This window comes from Brassica napus, chromosome C2 (assembly GCF_020379485.1).
Source record: "Brassica napus cultivar Da-Ae chromosome C2, Da-Ae, whole genome shotgun sequence".
In the NCBI taxonomy this organism is placed as follows: Eukaryota; Viridiplantae; Streptophyta; class Magnoliopsida; order Brassicales; family Brassicaceae; genus Brassica; species Brassica napus.
In genome coordinates this window covers 19,948,961-19,966,936 of record NC_063445.1, presented here as the reverse complement: position 1 = coordinate 19,966,936, position 17,976 = coordinate 19,948,961, and the positions used below count along the sequence as shown (strand labels likewise).

The window sequence follows — 17,976 nt, the reverse complement described above, 5'->3', positions numbered from 1 at the left end:
CAAAGAACGGGGTCTCGCCACGTATTTTGGCCTATGTGGACGATTTGATAATTTCAGGAAGTACACCGGAGACCATCAAATTACTCAAGAATTATCTCTCTTTGTGTTTTCATATGAAGGATCTTGGTTTGCTCAAATATTTTCTGGGTATTGAGGTGGCTAGAGGACCATCTGGTTTTTATTTATGTCAGCGAAAGTATGCCACTGACATTGTTACTGAGGCTGGTCTTCTCGGGTATAAGCCGGCTGGGGCTCCCATGAACCAGAACCATCAACTTGGTCGTGTAAAGGGACCAGTGATCTTGGAACCTACACGTTACTGCAGACTGGTGGGTCGCCTTATTTATCTTCTTGCTACGCGGCCTGACCTTACATATGCAGTGCACATACTGTCACAATTCATGCAAACACCTAAAGAAGAACACTGGCTTGCTGCGTTAAAGGTAGTTCGGTACCTGAAAGGGACGCTGGGTCAGGGTATTATCTTGCGGGCTAAGTCTTCAATGCATGTTACTGGCTGGTGCAATTCAGATTGGGGAGCCTGCAAAACCAGTAGGCGCTCGCTGTCAGGTTGGATAGTTCAGATTGGTGATTCTCCAATATCATGGAAGACCAAGAAACAAGACACAGTTTCCTGCTCGTCGGCAGAGGCTGAATATCGGGCAATGGGGGCTGCGACGAAACAGCTCTTATGGCTGAAAGGGTTACTAAAGGAGATGAGAGTCGAACACAAAGAACCGATGACACTCTACTGTGATAGTCATCCCGCTATCCATATCAGTTCGAACCACGTATTTCATGAACGAACAAAGAATATCCAGATTGAATGCCATTTCATCAGAGACGAGATTGTTAAAGGAGTTATCAAGCCAGCTTATGTTTCAACAAGAGATCAACTTGCAGACATTCTTACGAAAGCTTTGGGAAGGAAGGAGTTCGAGATATTTTTAGACAAGCTGGACATTCGAAACTTACATGCTCCACCTTGAGGGGGGTACCTTATTCTACCGACTTAACATTATTGTATTAGGTTTAGGAAGATATCTTGAGAGATGTATATATACTTTGTAATCGTGATTATGAGAAGTCAAGTTGATATTCAGTAATTCATAACTTGTCAAATTTGAGTCAAAACAAAAGTTGAAGTGACAAAAATAGGTTTCAACTGAGAAAACGAAACTTGGTGTTTTGTGATTAACCATCAATGGAATAAGATAGTATTATATCATATAGTAATACAAATGGGTATATGTTATAAATCAATTGATGGATGTCAATAACCGGCCCGGTCCATAACCGGTCCATACACTTAGAGAGAGAGAGAGAGAGAGAGAGACGGCCATGACCTTAGGAGAGAAAGAGAGAGACGGCTTATGCTTTGGAGAAAAGAAAACTCTATTTCCTTTTCCTTGTAATTGTTATCTTTCCATTATTATGTATTAGTAGTTTTCCTAATTCTTGTTGGTTTAGGTTTTTGGATACTTTCCTTTTCTATGACTTGTAATCCTTATATAAAAGAACCCATATTATGATTAATAAAACACAGAACGATTCAGCCTTCAATCTTCTAATTACAACGGTATATAATTATTCTTATTTTTATTTCATATTGGTTAAAAGTTATAAAAAAAAAATTAGATCCCCTTTCAACGTTGGCATTGGAAATTTATTTATCAACAAATTGGTATACTGTTTATATATGTCGTAAGCTCCCTATTAAACCAAATTGAAATTTCATCTGACATAAATCCTAACAAAACCCAAATCAAACCATAAAACGAACTCACAACCCAAAAAGATCTTATTCTGCCGTAAAGATTTTTCAATCCAAAAATTAATAATATTGTGACAACCCGTCCGTGGATTCCAGACTGGTTCTATAGAGCATCGACCCTAATCCTTCACATGTGAGTTTTCATTGACTCTTCTTTCTAAGTTATTGGTGCGTTTGGCGTTATTTAAAACCAAGACCTCATCATTTAACAACCCTTTCACAAAAAAAGTTATCACCAATTAAGTTGCAGTTCCGCGGGAGGAGTTGTCACAAATATACTCTCTCTTTTGATAAAAAAAAATTAATAACATATTTTACAAAATGAAATACAATCGAACACAAACCTATTATCTTCTTTTTAATTTGGCAAAAAACAATCTAAAACCAAACCAAATTTCCCATTTGAATAATTGGTGATTATGATTACTGTCGGTTAATCGAGCTCATCAGGTTTCCTCAGTGTTGTTGACTTGTTTTGATTGATGCATTCTTGGTGATTATGATTATTGTAGAACTGTTTCTTTACTTACACGTATTCAACAGAGATATTCCTCGTTTAAATGCTCTATTCCTTGGGAACCACGCAGTACTCAGAAAATACAGATGATATGTAACTTTCATCAAACTTTTCTCTATTGATAGCAGAAAACATGTTGGTTCCCTCAAAACATATGTTTCTCTATTTATTCTACATGTCGCTATCTTTTCTTTGTCTTGGTCTCTCTCTCCCATTCTTCCTCTATTGAAGACAAATGAGATCCTAGGAAACTAGAATGTTGTGTCGCTCACAAGCTTTACCTCCATTTTCACCCCACCACTTCTCTGCTTGTTCTTCTGTAAACTGTTTCCGGCTGCACAAGAAACATCGACGTTACATGTCAGCATGATGAACGAGCCACGTAAAATGATATGTCTTGTCGTGTTGGTTTAAAAAGGCAAGATTGTATTAGCATTTTAAGAAGAAAAAGAAGCATTCATGTACCTGAACCGGACACGCTTGAGTTCATTACCACCACCAGGTAAAGACAACAGTGTCAAATAAACTCCAGGTTCGTCTTGCACAACTCTCTCTGCCTTCTCATTATGTCTTCTATGTCCATTAACAAAACTCTTACTTAAGTTGTTTTCTGATCGACTATCATGAGGGACCATACTTCTTATATGTGTCTGGGAACTAGTCTGAGTTTGATTCTCTGATGTTGTCTCTTTTTCTGTGTGTAAGTTAGTGCTAGTATCATCCTTTTGAGGTACTCTTCCAGACATTTCCTTCAACTGCAAGACCATTGTTAACATTATGCGACATGGATATAAGAAACATAAGAAGTACGATAAATGTACCTGAGTGGTTAGAGATCTAATAACTTCTTTTGCGGATCTGTTTTCCTCTGCTTCATCTGCTGCCATTGCAGTGACCACTCTCAGCTGCCTTTTAGTTTTTTCAAGTTCTTCTTCAAGTTGTTGTGTTTTGGAAGTAAGTTGTTCTACCTTCATTTTTCATTAGATATTAAATATTAGATGCATGCATGTGATATACAGCTGAAAATAAAAGATGGTTAGAGAGAAGAAGTACATGTTCCTTTAGACCCACAATTTCTTGACCAAAACTGTCTTTTATGTGTCTAGATTCATCAGTTGTTACTTCATGAGATGGGCGTGGACTAGTTGACTTCACTGAAACTGGAGACGCTGTGCGAGAGCTAACTCTTGAACCAGGAACTTTAACTATCATATTTTTGGAGATTCTAGGCCAAGCTATTGATCCTCTTAATAACGGCGACATAGCTGGCTGTAAACTGCCTAAGGCGAAGACATTACTGTTACTTACTTCCGGTTTCACGTCTCTTTTGTTGTGTCTTCCTTCACCATATTGCACTAAAGAGTCAGCCGAGGCTATTCTGGAGTGTGGTGAGAGGAGTTTTGGAGTTTTTTCTGAAACATCGGTCGATTTTCGCATATTCAAAAGGTTTCTTGTACGTGGAGTTGGTGGAGGAGGAGACAGTTCTCTAGACCTTTTCAGCTTGGTAAAACATCCATAACACACTCTATATGGTTTGTTCATATCAGGCGCAAGAGCAGCTCTCAAAGACTTTCTACTGCTGCATACTTTACAAAAGATGAGACCACAGTTGTAACAGTTGTGACGTTTTCTTCTAAAGTTGAAAGGGTTACGGCAACCAGCACAGAGAGAATGTTCAGAGCCAGGTACCCATTTGTTAAGACAAATCACAGCAGTGAAGTTGGAACCACATGTTATAGCCTTGACTTGTTTTTCTTTCAAAAACCCAACAACAGCAGGTTCTCTTTTGTTCTCAACGGTTCCGTGTCCTAACTGACCATTTAATCCTTTTCCCCAAGTGTAAACCTCTGATTTAGATGTCAACACAGCCACATGATGAGAACCACACGCAATCTCCTCTACACAAGTCTCTGTTATGTCTCCTTCGACGCGTGAAGGGACCTTCTCCTTGGCCGTAGGGTTGCCCAGCTGGCCGTAAGCCGGGCTACCCATTGTAAACACATGTCCATTGGATGTAAGAGAAACGGTGAGACTATGGCCACAAGCAACTTGGCAGATTTTTTCATCTGCCAATGAGGTTACGCACTCGGGGAGTAGCTTTTCCGCATTGTCACCATGACCAAGCTGGCCTTTCTCACCATCTCCCCATGTGAACAGTTGTCCACACGAAGAGTAGAGCTCTGCATCAGATGCTTCATTTGTAACCTCCACCACTGCAGCTGTATGCCAAAATCCACAAGCAACCTTCATTACTCTTACTTCACTTAGGCTTTCAACTACGCGCGGAACACTAGAGCTTGTTCTGTCTCCATGACCTAGTGCACCAAAACATCCGTCTCCAAATGTAAACAACTGTCCTGATGATGCAACCACTGCTGTATGCCAAGGACCACAAGCCACATAAGACACATGCATTCCTTGTAAGACACCAGTCACCCTCTTGGGAATCCAGCAGCTGGATTCACTCCCATGACCAAGCAAATCGACATTTCGAGTGCCGTCACCCCAAGTATAAAGATCACCAGATTGAGTAACAGAACATGTATGAAATTCACCACAGGCTAAAGATTTGAAATTCATCCCTCTGACACTACTAATGAACTTTGGTTGGTGGGTATCTTTTTCTAAGCCATGTCCTAGTTTCCCACCTGTTCCCTCTCCCCAGCTGAAGATCTCTCCTTGTTTTGTAACTAAAACGGCATGACACCTACCACATGCTATGTTTTGAGCATCGAGAACTATTGTTGACTCTAATGCTTTTGGTAAAAGTGCATCCTCTGTAGTGGAATGTAATGTCTTTCCAGTACCACTTAGTACACCATCACTTATAGCTTCACCCCAGAGGAAAACATCACCTAAAGCATCAAACTCTTCGTGATACGAACCGTGGCTAGATGTACTCACAGCGCTAGATAGGCTGAGTCTAGCCAGGTCACCCCCCATGGAGAACCGTGAATTCGGGTTTTCGACATTCCCAGGAGAAATAGGACAGTATAGGTTAGGATTGAGAGTATTGGCTTCTGTCTGATTGTTATTGTCTGGTGCAGTTATTGAGACAATGTCAGAAAAGACTTTTCCTAACCGGTTTGGTGTAGAAGTCTCGGTAGAGGGCTGAGTAACTTGATCCTGTACGTAACAATAATGCAAAGTATAAGGTTGTTGTTTCAAATTTTCATAAAGAACGTGAAATGTTGTGGTACTCACAAGGATTGATACGAAGGGAGACACTCTCCGTGCATGAGGGGTTGGACATTCAGGTGAAGTGATCTCAGGTTTAATAGTGTTTTTCCATTTGGAGATTTTTACACGAGTGATCAGTGCCTTCAAACCAACAACCCACACTTCTGCTTCGTCCTTGTCTTTACATATCTAAACAAAAACATCATCAACATCATAATGGATAAATAAAATATGATGTTTCACGATTTTTTCCTTCTAGACCTTGATGTTATGCACATGTAGCGTTCAAGTTCATGGTCCAACGAATGCTATTTCATGGTAAGATTGCATTAAAAAGACTCACCAAATCCAAGGACCTATCAGGACATATGAGGGAAAAGGACTGATACTCTTTCTCCGGTCGTGGATATCTCTTAAATGTAGCCTGAAACAAACTTTAGCCGTTGAGTCTAGGATGAGGTAAACAAGAAACCATCTTTACTAAGTTGAAATGTAATAGAAACAGATTTCAGAAGCTTTTTTTTTTTTTTGTTCAAGGAAATGTACTTGTTTACATGCATATTGCATTCATGAGAAAACTGACCGTGCGTTGTCCAGGAACAATTCTGAGGACTTGACTAAGCTTAATCTGCTTCTCTTCTTTGCCAGAGTACCATACTAATGTTGACTCGTCCTAGGATAATATATTCACATGTTTAAATTAAATAGCAAACAAGAAGAATATAAACGGAAGATGTTATGGCGTCCAAGAAAATCTTACACTTGTAAGCTGGAATGGACAGAACTTAGGCTTCCCCCTGCGACCGTATTTCAGCAAGTACGAACCTTTCTTAAGTGACGTAATGGCCTGTTGGATTTGGTCAAAAAGGATCAATTTCCAATGACTTATACAGAGGAATACAGGTTGATGAAAAGAGAGAGAGCACATCCTAAGCATATATGAACAGAAGTAGTCCATATTCTAATCTTTGTTCAATCATTCAACAACAAAAGATTAAGGGACAAGTTCTTGTAAAAAAACTCTTAAGAATATAGTTTACCTGTTCGACGTCTCTCTCAGCCATTGGAACGGAAAATAACTAGTTCCCTTTTGGAACATTATACAGCAAATCGTTTAACATCACTCGAATCTCATTTCATTGCATGAAGACGAGTCCCTATCTAACGCATGCATGCATGGTAGTTACCAAGAAGTAAGCTTCCGTTAAAAAATTGAAATATTTTTCAAAAAAAGGAATCCAAAACTCTCACGTCCAAAATGTACATCAACCAGAATATCAAAATCCAACTCCTAGAGATATACGAACAATTTTTACTGCACGTATTCCTCACCAGACCTAAGAACCCTAGCTAGCTATATATAGCTTCTTCAAAAATACGTTCCGATGCCAAGTCTCTGATGAGGAAGCGATCCTCGAAAAGAATCTCGGATCAACGTCAAAACGTGGGACGTAGAAAGGTGTAACGTCGAGGTTGAACGCCGGCGAGGAGAATGGAGGGAGAACTCGAGAGGCTCTTGGTGATTTGAGAATATACGCCTCTGGTTTGCTCTCGTATCAAAACCTTTTCTTTTTTTTTCTTGAATTTTTTATTTTTGTTTTATTTGATTTTATCTGTTTCATCTTTAGAGAGAGAGAGAGAGAGGCATAGCCAGCCTAACAGTGGCCGCCTCTCTCCTTTTGGAAGCTTGAGCGAATGTATAACTAAAATTTTCCATCTCGTTTGAATTTTTCATAAGCTTTTTACATTATGCCATGTCAGCAATTAAAGACAAAAATCGCATATTTTGAAGCGGGGGCCATTTTGACAAATGCCCCTACACGTTAAAGATCGGACAAAGTTGGGCCCCATGAGATTGACTTTAAGTCATGGGGACACTTTAGGGGTGAATTATTTTATGTGCTTTTCAAACAAGTAAGCATGCAATGAGAAATTAATTAGGATCCGTATGTGATTGGTTCAATTATTAAAATAAATAATTGTTAATAAATAACTAAATTATATGTTTGACCAACAAATAAATTGTATTAAAATAACAATATTAAATGGTTGGGATAATTTTTTTACCAGTTGAGATGCTATAATAATACTAAGGTTAGATCATACATTTTGATGCTTTTATATTTTGTAATGAGGACTGCTATATATAATATTATTTTTCTTTCTCGCAATTTTTTTTTGGTCACAGATACAGATGAAAAAAAAATCATAAAAATTTCAATCGATCTAGTTTCAGGTTTTCTGTGTGTATACCAGCCCATTGTTCAGATGATTTGGAAGAACAAACCTTATATCAAATAGAGGATACAAGACACAAACCTGGCAATTATAAAAGCGATATATAAGACAATAGTCACACATCTAGCTTACAACTGAATGTGGCCAAAAAGGATGACGATAACAGTGATCGACCACCCATTATAAACATGGTAAACTTAGTACATATAGTCGTCATCAAAGGTCATATAATCATTGCTTCCTCCTCCTCTCCTCCCTCTTTCATAACTATCCTTCTGCATCCAAAACAACGTTAATTAAACATTTAAACATAAACAACCGTTTTTCAAAAAAAAAAAACATAACCAATCAATACACATGTTTATACATATGTAAATGATTTTGAATTTACCCTGACGATCATTCGCTCAAATGCGTCAGTGCCGTGTTTTTCCATGTATCTCAGCAGCAGTGAGGATGTCATCGTCGTCACGTTTGGGGAAGAAATTCAATTTCTTTTGAGGAACATACCAAATATTGGTGGAAGCTCTTTGAGGATTCATGTAGAATGGCCTGATAAAATGTCTGTAGACATGTTCTGCTCCATTAAACTGTGGTAGCACAAGCCAGCATATCCCGATCAGCTTCAAGAACGGCCATATCGGAAACCTTTCATGTGTGTTTTAATTATCAGAAAAGAACTTTTGATTACTGTGACTGAACTAGCATTAAAAATAGTGCTTACAAAGTAAGAATATCAACGTAATAAATAAAACTAACCAATCAAGAAGTTTGGAGAAAATGAGTTCGAAGAGGGAGATGATTGCATAGAGAACCCAGTAGGTGAGCCATTGCTCGTCTTCTGCTAATGATTTTGTCTCTATGGCTTTCACTGATGCATATCTGTTCATTTTTTGTTAACATAATTAAACATATTCCAATTTAATTTTGTAATAAAATAGTTGAATACTACAAGACCATATGCCCAGTGCCTTGGATTCTAAATGGGTGTGTGTGGATTATACGTGCATCTGAGAAAAAAAATCATTTTCTTTAATCTTTATTGATTAAATTTTCAAAGGTTTAGTTTTTTTGCATTTTTCCCCTAAGAGTTTCCAATGTTCATATATATCTGAATAAAGATTAACAAAACATACACAATTAAATAGAGGGACATAGATTTCACTTACAGAGGGTAGACGAGAGCAACCAATGGGCTGCAGAAGCAAAAGCAAAGCAAGTTTCAGTTTTTCAAAAAAATTCTACACACAAAACTAAACTTATAAATCCGTAAAATAACTAAAGAGGGTATCTCTTTCAACATTAGAATCAAGAAAGAACATAGACAATGTAGTTGAAACTCTGTAGAAATAAAACTAAGGAAACAAGATAGGATCTAACTAATTAACAAGAAGAAGAAAAACAAGATAAGGATCTGTAAAGAGAAATAAAAGAGAAGGGAAAGAGAGACATACAGAGCAAGGACATCGAAGTTCTTGATGAGAACTTGAAGAACATTATCATCTCCAGAATTAGAAGGCATTAATACTACCCTCCAGGCTCCAGTTTCTTAACACTTTTTTTTTCTTCTTCTCTTTCTGACTTTCTCTCTTATGTTAAAAAAACTAAAGTGGAGGCCAGGACTTTCATTTTTTTTTTTTACTTTGCATATTAAAAATAAAATGATATTAAAGCATTTTTATTGCAAGGATCTAAAACGTACGAGAGAGTAATTAAAATATAAAAAAAAAAGAAAATGAGAGAGAATGAAGATAATTTTTCTAAAAGAAAATTTGAGAACATGTTTTGAAACTTTTTTATAGAAAAAACATGTTTGGAAAGTTTTCTGTCCTTTTATCATTGGTTCAGTTAATTATTAAATTATATAATTTTTAAACATATATTAATACTTTGTTTGTAAATTACGCTATGATAGAAAAATTCTTCGATATTTAAACCAATTAGCATACTCTTATGCAACTTTAGTTACTTTTGAGTTCTGCTCGGTAGATTTAATACAAAAATATGATATTATTTATCGTATTTGACCAAAAACTAGTACTTTGTATCAGATATCTAAAAGACAGTTGAATGAGGAATGTGAGTTATATGGTGAATGCATCCTAATATGGTACTGCATCCAAATATCCACTTGTTTAAGGTCTAAACTCGACCCTTTTCTCTGATCTCCAGCTAATAATGGGCCTTAAGAGCCGATGGATTGTATATAGCCCATATCAGTAAATGTGGATGGAGAAACTATAAGCATCGTTAAAATTGGGGCTGAGCAAAGACAATTAGATACACTAATTAGGATCTTTGTTTATTTTGTTTGGTATCATACACGAAAAAGTTGAAAATGAAATGACAATTATGCGTAAGGATTAGTAACATTAACTAGTATATGTTCCTACATAATTTTTTTTTTGGACCAACAAACACTGCATTATCTCAAGAGGAGTCTAAGCTCCCAAAATGGAGTTCATTACAGAGGCAAGAGGCAGTGGGCTGATTTTGTCACTAAATCAGCTTCACTATTGAAGTTTCTAGAGATGAAGTGAAAGGAGATAACATCAAAGAAAGCAAGAAAATGATAGATATCAAACATGATACCGAACAGTTCAGGCTGACTCTCTCCCTTCTTCAACAAGTTGATCAGAGATAAGGAATCAGATAGAACCACCAAGGATCGGACGTTTGAATAAACGGCCAGGGAAACCGCGCATTGAACAGCTATGGCTTCTGCCATTAGAGCTGACGAAACATGGCTATGCGCTTCAGAAATGTTGGGGAGAGAACACGCATTGACGCCAGAGAAGACTCCCCCTATACCACAGCCTCCCGAAGTTGCATTCCAAGCCGCATCGACATTACAGATCAAGACTCCCGGTTGGATCAGCGAAGGAGGGTGGGCAGAGCGTTGTTGCTGGTGGTGAACTGCGAGACTGCAGGGAGGAACATACTTATTAGGAATCTGAGCATTGTTCCACTCTTTTGCATCTTGGATGCTCTTGAGAACTATCTCTTGAACTGTAAGAACTATATTCTCAAAGACAAGTTTGTTTCTAGCTTTCCAAAGGTTCCACACAACCCAAGGCCATAGCAGAGCACCCAATCCCACTGGTGGTAATGGGACGTAGTCCTTTCCAGATTTGATCAGCTCTGCTACAGAAGTTATCGTCACATGTGGCCTTCTAGCAATCGGTAACAGATTCCAGACCTCCTCCGCAAGGGGACATTTCAACAGAATGTGTAAGTCATCCTCATGCCTACTACACTTTTTACAATTGAAGCTCGGAAAACCTCTCCTTTCCAGATTGGAGTTGACCGAAATAGCTTTCTTTGCTACCCTACATAAGAAGTCTTTCAGTTTGGGGCTAGTTTTGACGTTCCAGATGTGATTCAGCCAGTTCACAGGTTCGTTTATAGTTTCCAAAGGTATATCAGCCGTCATAGCAATACCATACCCCGTTTTAGTGGAGTATTCTCCTGATCTTTCAGGGAGCCAAATCAGAGTATTTGGTGATAGTGTCAAGCTTGTTTTTATTCTAAAAATAGTGTCCTCATACTGATGAATAAGTCTCATGATTTTCTCAATATTCCACTTGTTCGAAAGGGAACATAACAAGTTGTTAACCTTGAGGGAGAAACCATCAAGTGGAGAAGGGCCCATCGGTTGGCATGGAGCTTTGAAAGATAGCCATGGATCGTCCCAAATGCGAATTGTCTCGCCATCACCTACCGCCCAGCTAAGTCCTTTCCTCAGAATTTCTCTTCCCGCTAGGATGCTCCTCCAGCCATGAGACATAGTAGCATGAGTTGGGCAGTCAATAAAGGTGTAGTTTCGAGCATACTTTCCCATTAACACCTGAGAAAGCAGCGAGTGCGGGTCTTTAATTAATCTCCAACCAATCTTCGCAAGCAAAGCATCGTTAAAGGTTTCAATTTCACGATACCCGAGTCCACCAACATATTTCGGCAGTACCATTGCTTCCCATGTGACCCATCACATCTTTTTCTTTTCCGGGGTAGCATCCCACCAAAACCGTGTTAACAAGGACTGGATTTGAGAAACCAAAGATTTCGGGAGTTTGAAACACGACATAGCATAGCAAGGCATTGCTGATAGAACCGACTTGAGCATAATTTGCTTCCCCGCCCCGGATAGAAACTTTGCCTTCCAACTATGTGCCTTTTGCATTATCCTGTCCAGGATAGAAGCAAAAATATATCGCTTCTTGCGGCCAAACTGCTCGGGGAGACCAAGATATTTTCCTATCCCTCCTTCTAAAGAGATCTCCATTGTTTCCTTTACCCGAGCTCTGACGCAAGCTGGAGTTTTGGCAGAGAAGGTGATAGCGGACTTCAGCAGGTTTATCTTCTGTCCCGAAACTTCTTCGTAAGTCGATAAGATCTTCATTAAGGTTGTGACACAAGACTGTTTTGATTTACAGAAAAATATTGTGTCGTATGCGAAGAGTAGGTGGTTGATAGGGGGACTGTTTCGTGAAACCTTGACTCTGGGGAGAGAGCCATCAGATTGACCCTTGGCGTACAGTGCTGAAAGTACTTCAGTACATAAAATGAAGATATGAGGCGATAACGAATCACCTTGCCTAAGGCCGCGAGATGGTCTGACCAGACCCTGTGGTGCTCCATTTATAAGAAAAGTATATGACATTGATTCGATACAGCTCATGATCCATGCAATCCAAGTTGGGGCGAAACCGAGCAGTCTTAGTACTTCCTTGACAAAACCCTATTCAATTCTATCATAGGCTTTCCTCATATCAGTTTTAACCACCATAGAGCAATGTTTCTTTGCCTCCGACGTTCTCAGATAATGGAGAGTTTCATGTGTTATAAGAACATTTTCCGATATAGCACGACCCGTAACGAAGGCTGATTGCGTGTTGGAGATGAGGAGTGGCAGTAAAGGTTTGAGTCTCCGTGTAAGGATCTTTGTAATGATCTTGTAGTGAGTATTGCATAATGCAATGAGCCGATACTCCGCTACTGATCGAGGTCCGGTAGCCTTGGGAATGAGCCTGATGTGCGTCTCGTTCTGCTGCGGGTGTAAGTGGCTAGGGATGAAAAAATATCTGACGTCTTTTATCACATCTTTGTCTACAATGTGCCAATCTGATTGATAAAAGGTAGCTGAGAAACCGTCTGGTCCCGGAGCCTTGCCTCCATTTATTGATAGTACCGCTTCTTCAATTTCCGAATCACTCGGTATCGCTGTCAGCATATCTATCAACGAAAACTTTTAGAAATTATGTAATCACAATTTGTTCTGGAAATAATGATAAAATGGTTATGGTGAAGATGGCGAATGAAAGGATTAGTGATTTTTGATTAAACAAAATAGAGAAGCAAGTGAGGGAATGATGATCATCTAATCTTTGCCAGATCAAAAACAAAAATGCCACATGAATACACTCTTCCATACTAGTCTTTTCACATACACAACTTCGTCCAAAGAACTCTATTTTAAGCATACATACTTTAGGGACATTTTAATTTCTATTGGACCTATCGGGTAACGCCAGATTACATCAACTAACTGTGCCATTTCCTTTTAGTGTAGATTTCTTTTTATATAAAATAAAACGCCGACATAAAGACAGTGATCAGTCATGACTCGTATCTTATTGTTTATCTCCAAAGAAGTACGTAAACAATAATATACAAATATCAAAGAAGATTGTCGAAAAAAAAAAAGATTCATGAGATCATCGGTGACTATATATTATTTTCTTTCTTTTGTCAACGAAAAATCTAGTTTCGATCGCCTATTGCTATATTATTCTGATAAGATAGAATTACATTCCTCTAATAATGCTGCTTCCTAAAAAAATTGATTTCGTTAAAGTAACGTTTAGTTCACTAAAAATACATATGGCTATAAATAACCGGCAGGCCTATGATTCCAAGAAATGGTTCGCACCGATCTATAGAAGCTTCAAGTATTATACTCCCATTTAACGTAAACTATATATTATTTTCATACTAAAATAAATATTTTTATGTGAAGCAATATTTTGTTTCTATTAAGATATCAACTGTATATAAAAGTATGTGTGTATGATTTTAGAATTGCTAACCACCCAATCCCATGCTCGTTAATATTTCTCATTTATATATAATGCAACGTAGGTCTACACGATCGTTTCTCTATATAACCCTGCATGGTAAGACCGTATATAACTTAAGAAGTACAATAATATCCATATAGACTGACACAAGATGCAGGGATATATGGTTATTGCGAATGTTACATTACTTTTGTATTATTTGTATAATGAAAATTTCCTTGTTAATTTTACATCATCAAGTGTCATGTCTCCACTATAGATATATAATCGATGTTGCGTTTCATCCATCAACGAAAACTTTTAGAAATAAAAGATGAAGCTCGAATCTATGACCTACAATAGTTTTAGTGACTTGCATGAGTATTGGGTTTGCATCGAGATCTACATATATCCTACTCAGATATTAAATTTCGTTCTAGACATTGTTTCCAGTATTTGTTTCATCAACTTTCGGAAGAGAATGAAAGATCTTGGATGAATGTTTTGGGTGTTCGAAATTCACAATCTTTGCATGTAAATACATTATTATTTAACAAGAATTAACGTATATCTTAAATCTCCAAACGTAGCAAGCTTCGACCAGATGAGTTTTTTTATAATTTACTTCTTCTATGTTACGTTCCTGCGCTCGGCAATATATAAGTATATAGTGACCATTCACAAAAGTAACGCTGAGCATCTCCAAAAGCCCTTTTATTTTAAGGTTTGACAAAACTTCAAATATAAAGTTTGAGGGTGTTTCTCTCCAAAAGCAAAACCATATATTAAATTTTAAAACTTTTATATTTTACATAACAGTCCTTATGTTTAACAAAACTTAACTAAAATCATAAATCTTTTATAATAACTATAAAGTATTATAAAGAAAGCTATAAATATTATATTAAAATATTCCATGTAAAAACATACAAACTAATTCATTAAATTTAAATAAGTTACATAATTATTCAGTATAATGACTTTCATAATGTTCACGTATATGATCAATTAAGGCATTTTGAAATGATAAATGAACTTTTTTATTTTGTATCTTGTATTCAATTTTTTGTATTTTGTCTTTGTTTGATGAAGTACTATTTTTATATAATATTTTTCGTACTGTTAATAAAATATTTTGTATTAAAAATGACAAAAATGATTAAACAAGAAAGTTAATAACATTATTAAAAATTACAAAAGTAAAAGGACTAGAAAGTAAAGAACCTTAAATATAAGGTTTTGTATAGTGAAACTTCAAATACGAAGTTTCACTGTACAAAACCTTAAAATTTAAGGCTTTTGAAATTGCTTTTGGAGTACACAAAACCTTATATTTGAAGTTATAAGGGGGTTTTTGGAGATGATCTTACAAAAGCTATAAATTGAATCAACTAAAGTATTTAATCCTGCATATATATATATACATAGAAGACGACCTACTGGAGCTAATATGGCACCATATCTAAATGCATCCCGTTCGTGTACACACTTTTCTCTGAAAAAAATAAAAGAATCGAACTAAGTGCCATAACTCCACCTCAGCCATTCAAACCACTAGGCTACTAGAGGTTTTTCACACTTATAATTACTTAATTAGTAACCAAAAAATCTCACCGGTCAAGGGGAACCAAAAAACGATATGTGATTCACACTAGGGAAAATAGTAGATTAGATAGAAATATGACAGGAATAAGCTCATAATACATGCATATGTACCTATTCCAGACAATGTGGTGGAGGGAATCAAATCATGAACAAATTAAACGGAAGATATATAGTAATTTGGTATGGGAAAGTTTTATTGATACCGAATCATCATACATATATATATGAAAAGTGTTCGAAAACACTCGTCAAGTAGTAGTGTGTCACATAATAAACCTCTCTAACTTAAGAGTACAGAGGAAAAAACATTTCACAAGATAAATACTAGTTGAGGCTAAACCCTCTAGAAGAAAAGACGATGCCCAGTTGCGAAAACCACATACTATATATTGAATAGTCACGTTCTTACTTAACTAATACATTAATTAATCAGAAGAATAACGAAATCGAGCAGAACTCACGTGATAAACCTCTCGCACTCAAGAGTATAGAGGAAAAACACTTCCAGAAAAGAAACAAAACCACTAACTAATTGTTAGAAGAATGAAACCCGAGCAGACTCCCATAATAAACACATTTCACAAGACAACAACTAATTGAGGCTAAACCCTTTTGAAAAAATCAAAACCAAACTTGGTTTCAAAAACCACATACATATATCGAATAATCACGTTCTTACTTAATACATTAACTAATCGGAAGACGAAAGGAACCTGAGCAGCATTCGTTGGATATTATAATTTATAAAGAAAAATATAAAGAAGCAATGCAAAAAAAAAAAATCACGCTTGTTTAAAAACAATCAAACAAACGAAAGAACAAAAATAAAAATAAATCTCACAGATATATTGTTTGTGTGTGTGTTTTTTGCCTAGGAATGATGACTCGTGCTTCCATCTTCTTGATGGCTGTAATGATGATCTCCTTCGCGGTTTTGCTGGCTCGCCGTCTCCTGAACCGGCCGGTAAGCAGCGTTCAACGCCGCTAAAACTCCGTAATGGTTATGATCTCCACCTCCTCCTCCGTAACCAGACGCCAAAGGCTGTCCAGAAAACAAAGCAATAGGAGCTGCAAAATTCATCAGATGTACTCCTCCTCCTCCTGCTCCGCCTCCTCCACCGCCACCACCGCTCGTGTTGTAAACTTCACCCGAATGATGAGGGTTGATATTAAAAGCCCAAAGATTCTGCGTACTGTCACCACTACTCCAAAACGGTGCCGTAGTAGGAGTCTGACTCGTTGGCAAAGATCCAGCCGTTGATTGAACTAAATAGTTCCCCATCTGGTTGTGGTCTAAAAGCTGCGAAGAAGAAGAGGAATGCGACTCGTGCTTGGGACGCACCTGATGAGGATGAGCCATCGTAGGCGAGTGAAAGTAATAGCTGCCTGGAGCTGTACGAAGATGAGCAGCGGAAAGAGAAGATCTTGAGCTGCGAAGTGAGATATTAAGAGAAGCGAAGTTAGCCGGAATGGTTCCAGTCCCTGTAGCGGCTATAACCGCCGGCTCGGCTTGCTGGAGAAGCCACTCGATGGTTTCACCGTCGGACTTATGACCTAGCTCACGTGTGAGCTGAAAGACACGTGCGGCGCACATGGCAGGCATACGGATCCGACGGCCTCGTCCTTCGACTTTGGTGTGTCTGTCCTTAGTTGAGGTTCGCTTTGGGGGCGGTTTCTTGGAGAGGGCGTTAGGTTCGGAGTTAGGTTCGGAAGAAGAAGCTGATGGGATGATGGCTAAGGAAGTGGAAGAATAGGAAGAAGAATCAAGAAGCTGGAGAGGGAAGTTTGGTCTATGATGATTCGGGTTATGATCCGGATCAGGATCCATTGATGATGATCGAAGATGGCTGTGGTGGGGAAGTGGGACTACTGTCTCTGTTAGATCTTTATGTGAGCCATACTTTCTCTCTCTCTATCTTCTGTGTTTTTTATTTGTTATTAGAGAGAGAGAGGTTATGGTCCTTCAGGACATGAAACTCCTTTCAGATGGGAAGCTTAGCTGCGTGTCTGTGTCTGAGAGAGAAGGTTAAAGAAATGAATATGAAAGCATAGACTTTTTTTTTCTTCTTTGCTTTATATCTTTTGTGTTTTTTTTATTTTCGGAATTTTATATACATTATAAACTGTTCCCTTTGAGAAATTTTCGTTATTTGTGGAAATAAAAGATGGGTTACGTGGTTTTCATTCAGTACAATTATTCAAATAGTATGTTTTTCTTTTTAACGTACAGTGACGGAGTTGAATAAAATAAGAGGAATTCGTATTTGTTGCGATATTTTATAATAACACAACCCTATCTGAACACTCTATTACATTCTTTCCAATAATTTAAAAGGCGATGTCAGTTTGCGTCGTTACTGCTAACTTCATGTCGATCGCGAAATTAAATGTACAGTTAGCGAAAAGTTTAGCGATGAAGATCTCAATGCAGAAGTTACAAATACAATCTTTTGTACCTACGTGAAAACAGAATAATAAATAGATGGAATTATTATTGACAGTGGCTCTATGGTAGATCACGAGATCCACATGATAGAATCCAGCTGCCTTTTTATGAAACAGATAAATTATTTTAATATGTGTAATGTGTCTCTTCAATGAGTATG

At 37.6% G+C, this 17,976-nt stretch overlaps 2 protein-coding genes and 1 pseudogene across 2 annotated transcripts; all 3 read right to left on the bottom strand.

The window, feature by feature from the left end:
- Positions 1-2,303: 2,303 nt before the first annotated feature.
- On the bottom strand, positions 2,304-7,625 carry LOC106454307 (PH, RCC1 and FYVE domains-containing protein 1-like). Its single transcript, XM_013896444.3, has 9 exons — positions 6,512-7,625; positions 6,232-6,318; positions 6,055-6,144; positions 5,815-5,895; positions 5,496-5,660; positions 3,345-5,417; positions 3,113-3,259; positions 2,757-3,046; positions 2,304-2,625 (listed from the first exon to the last, which is right to left on the bottom strand). Exons 1-9 carry the CDS (start codon positions 6,533-6,535, stop codon positions 2,535-2,537), a joined length of 3,048 nt encoding a protein of 1,015 aa, XP_013751898.1. The 5' UTR covers positions 6,536-7,625; the 3' UTR covers positions 2,304-2,534.
- Positions 7,626-7,743: 118 nt separating this feature from the next.
- On the bottom strand, positions 7,744-9,300 carry LOC106345612 (annotated as a pseudogene).
- A 6,666-nt stretch (positions 9,301-15,966) lies between these two features.
- LOC106345610 (transcription factor TCP15-like) lies at positions 15,967-17,421 on the bottom strand. The gene has a single exon (XM_022696074.2). It carries the CDS (start codon positions 17,196-17,198, stop codon positions 16,242-16,244), a length of 957 nt encoding a protein of 318 aa, XP_022551795.1. The 5' UTR covers positions 17,199-17,421; the 3' UTR covers positions 15,967-16,241.
- Between the last annotated feature and the right edge of the window lie 555 nt (positions 17,422-17,976).

Coding starts and splice junctions, on each gene's coding strand:
- LOC106454307 (XM_013896444.3), bottom strand. CDS start 6,535: ATGGCTGAGAGAGACGTCGAACAG. Junction 6,145..6,231: donor GTCCATTCCAGCTTACAAGT/GTAAGATTTTCT, acceptor ATATTATCCTAG/GACGAGTCAACATTAGTATG. Junction 5,418..5,495: donor CTCCCTTCGTATCAATCCTT/GTGAGTACCACA, acceptor TGTTACGTACAG/GATCAAGTTACTCAGCCCTC.
- LOC106345610 (XM_022696074.2), bottom strand. CDS start 17,198: ATGGATCCTGATCCGGATCATAACCCGAATCATCATAGACCAAACTTC.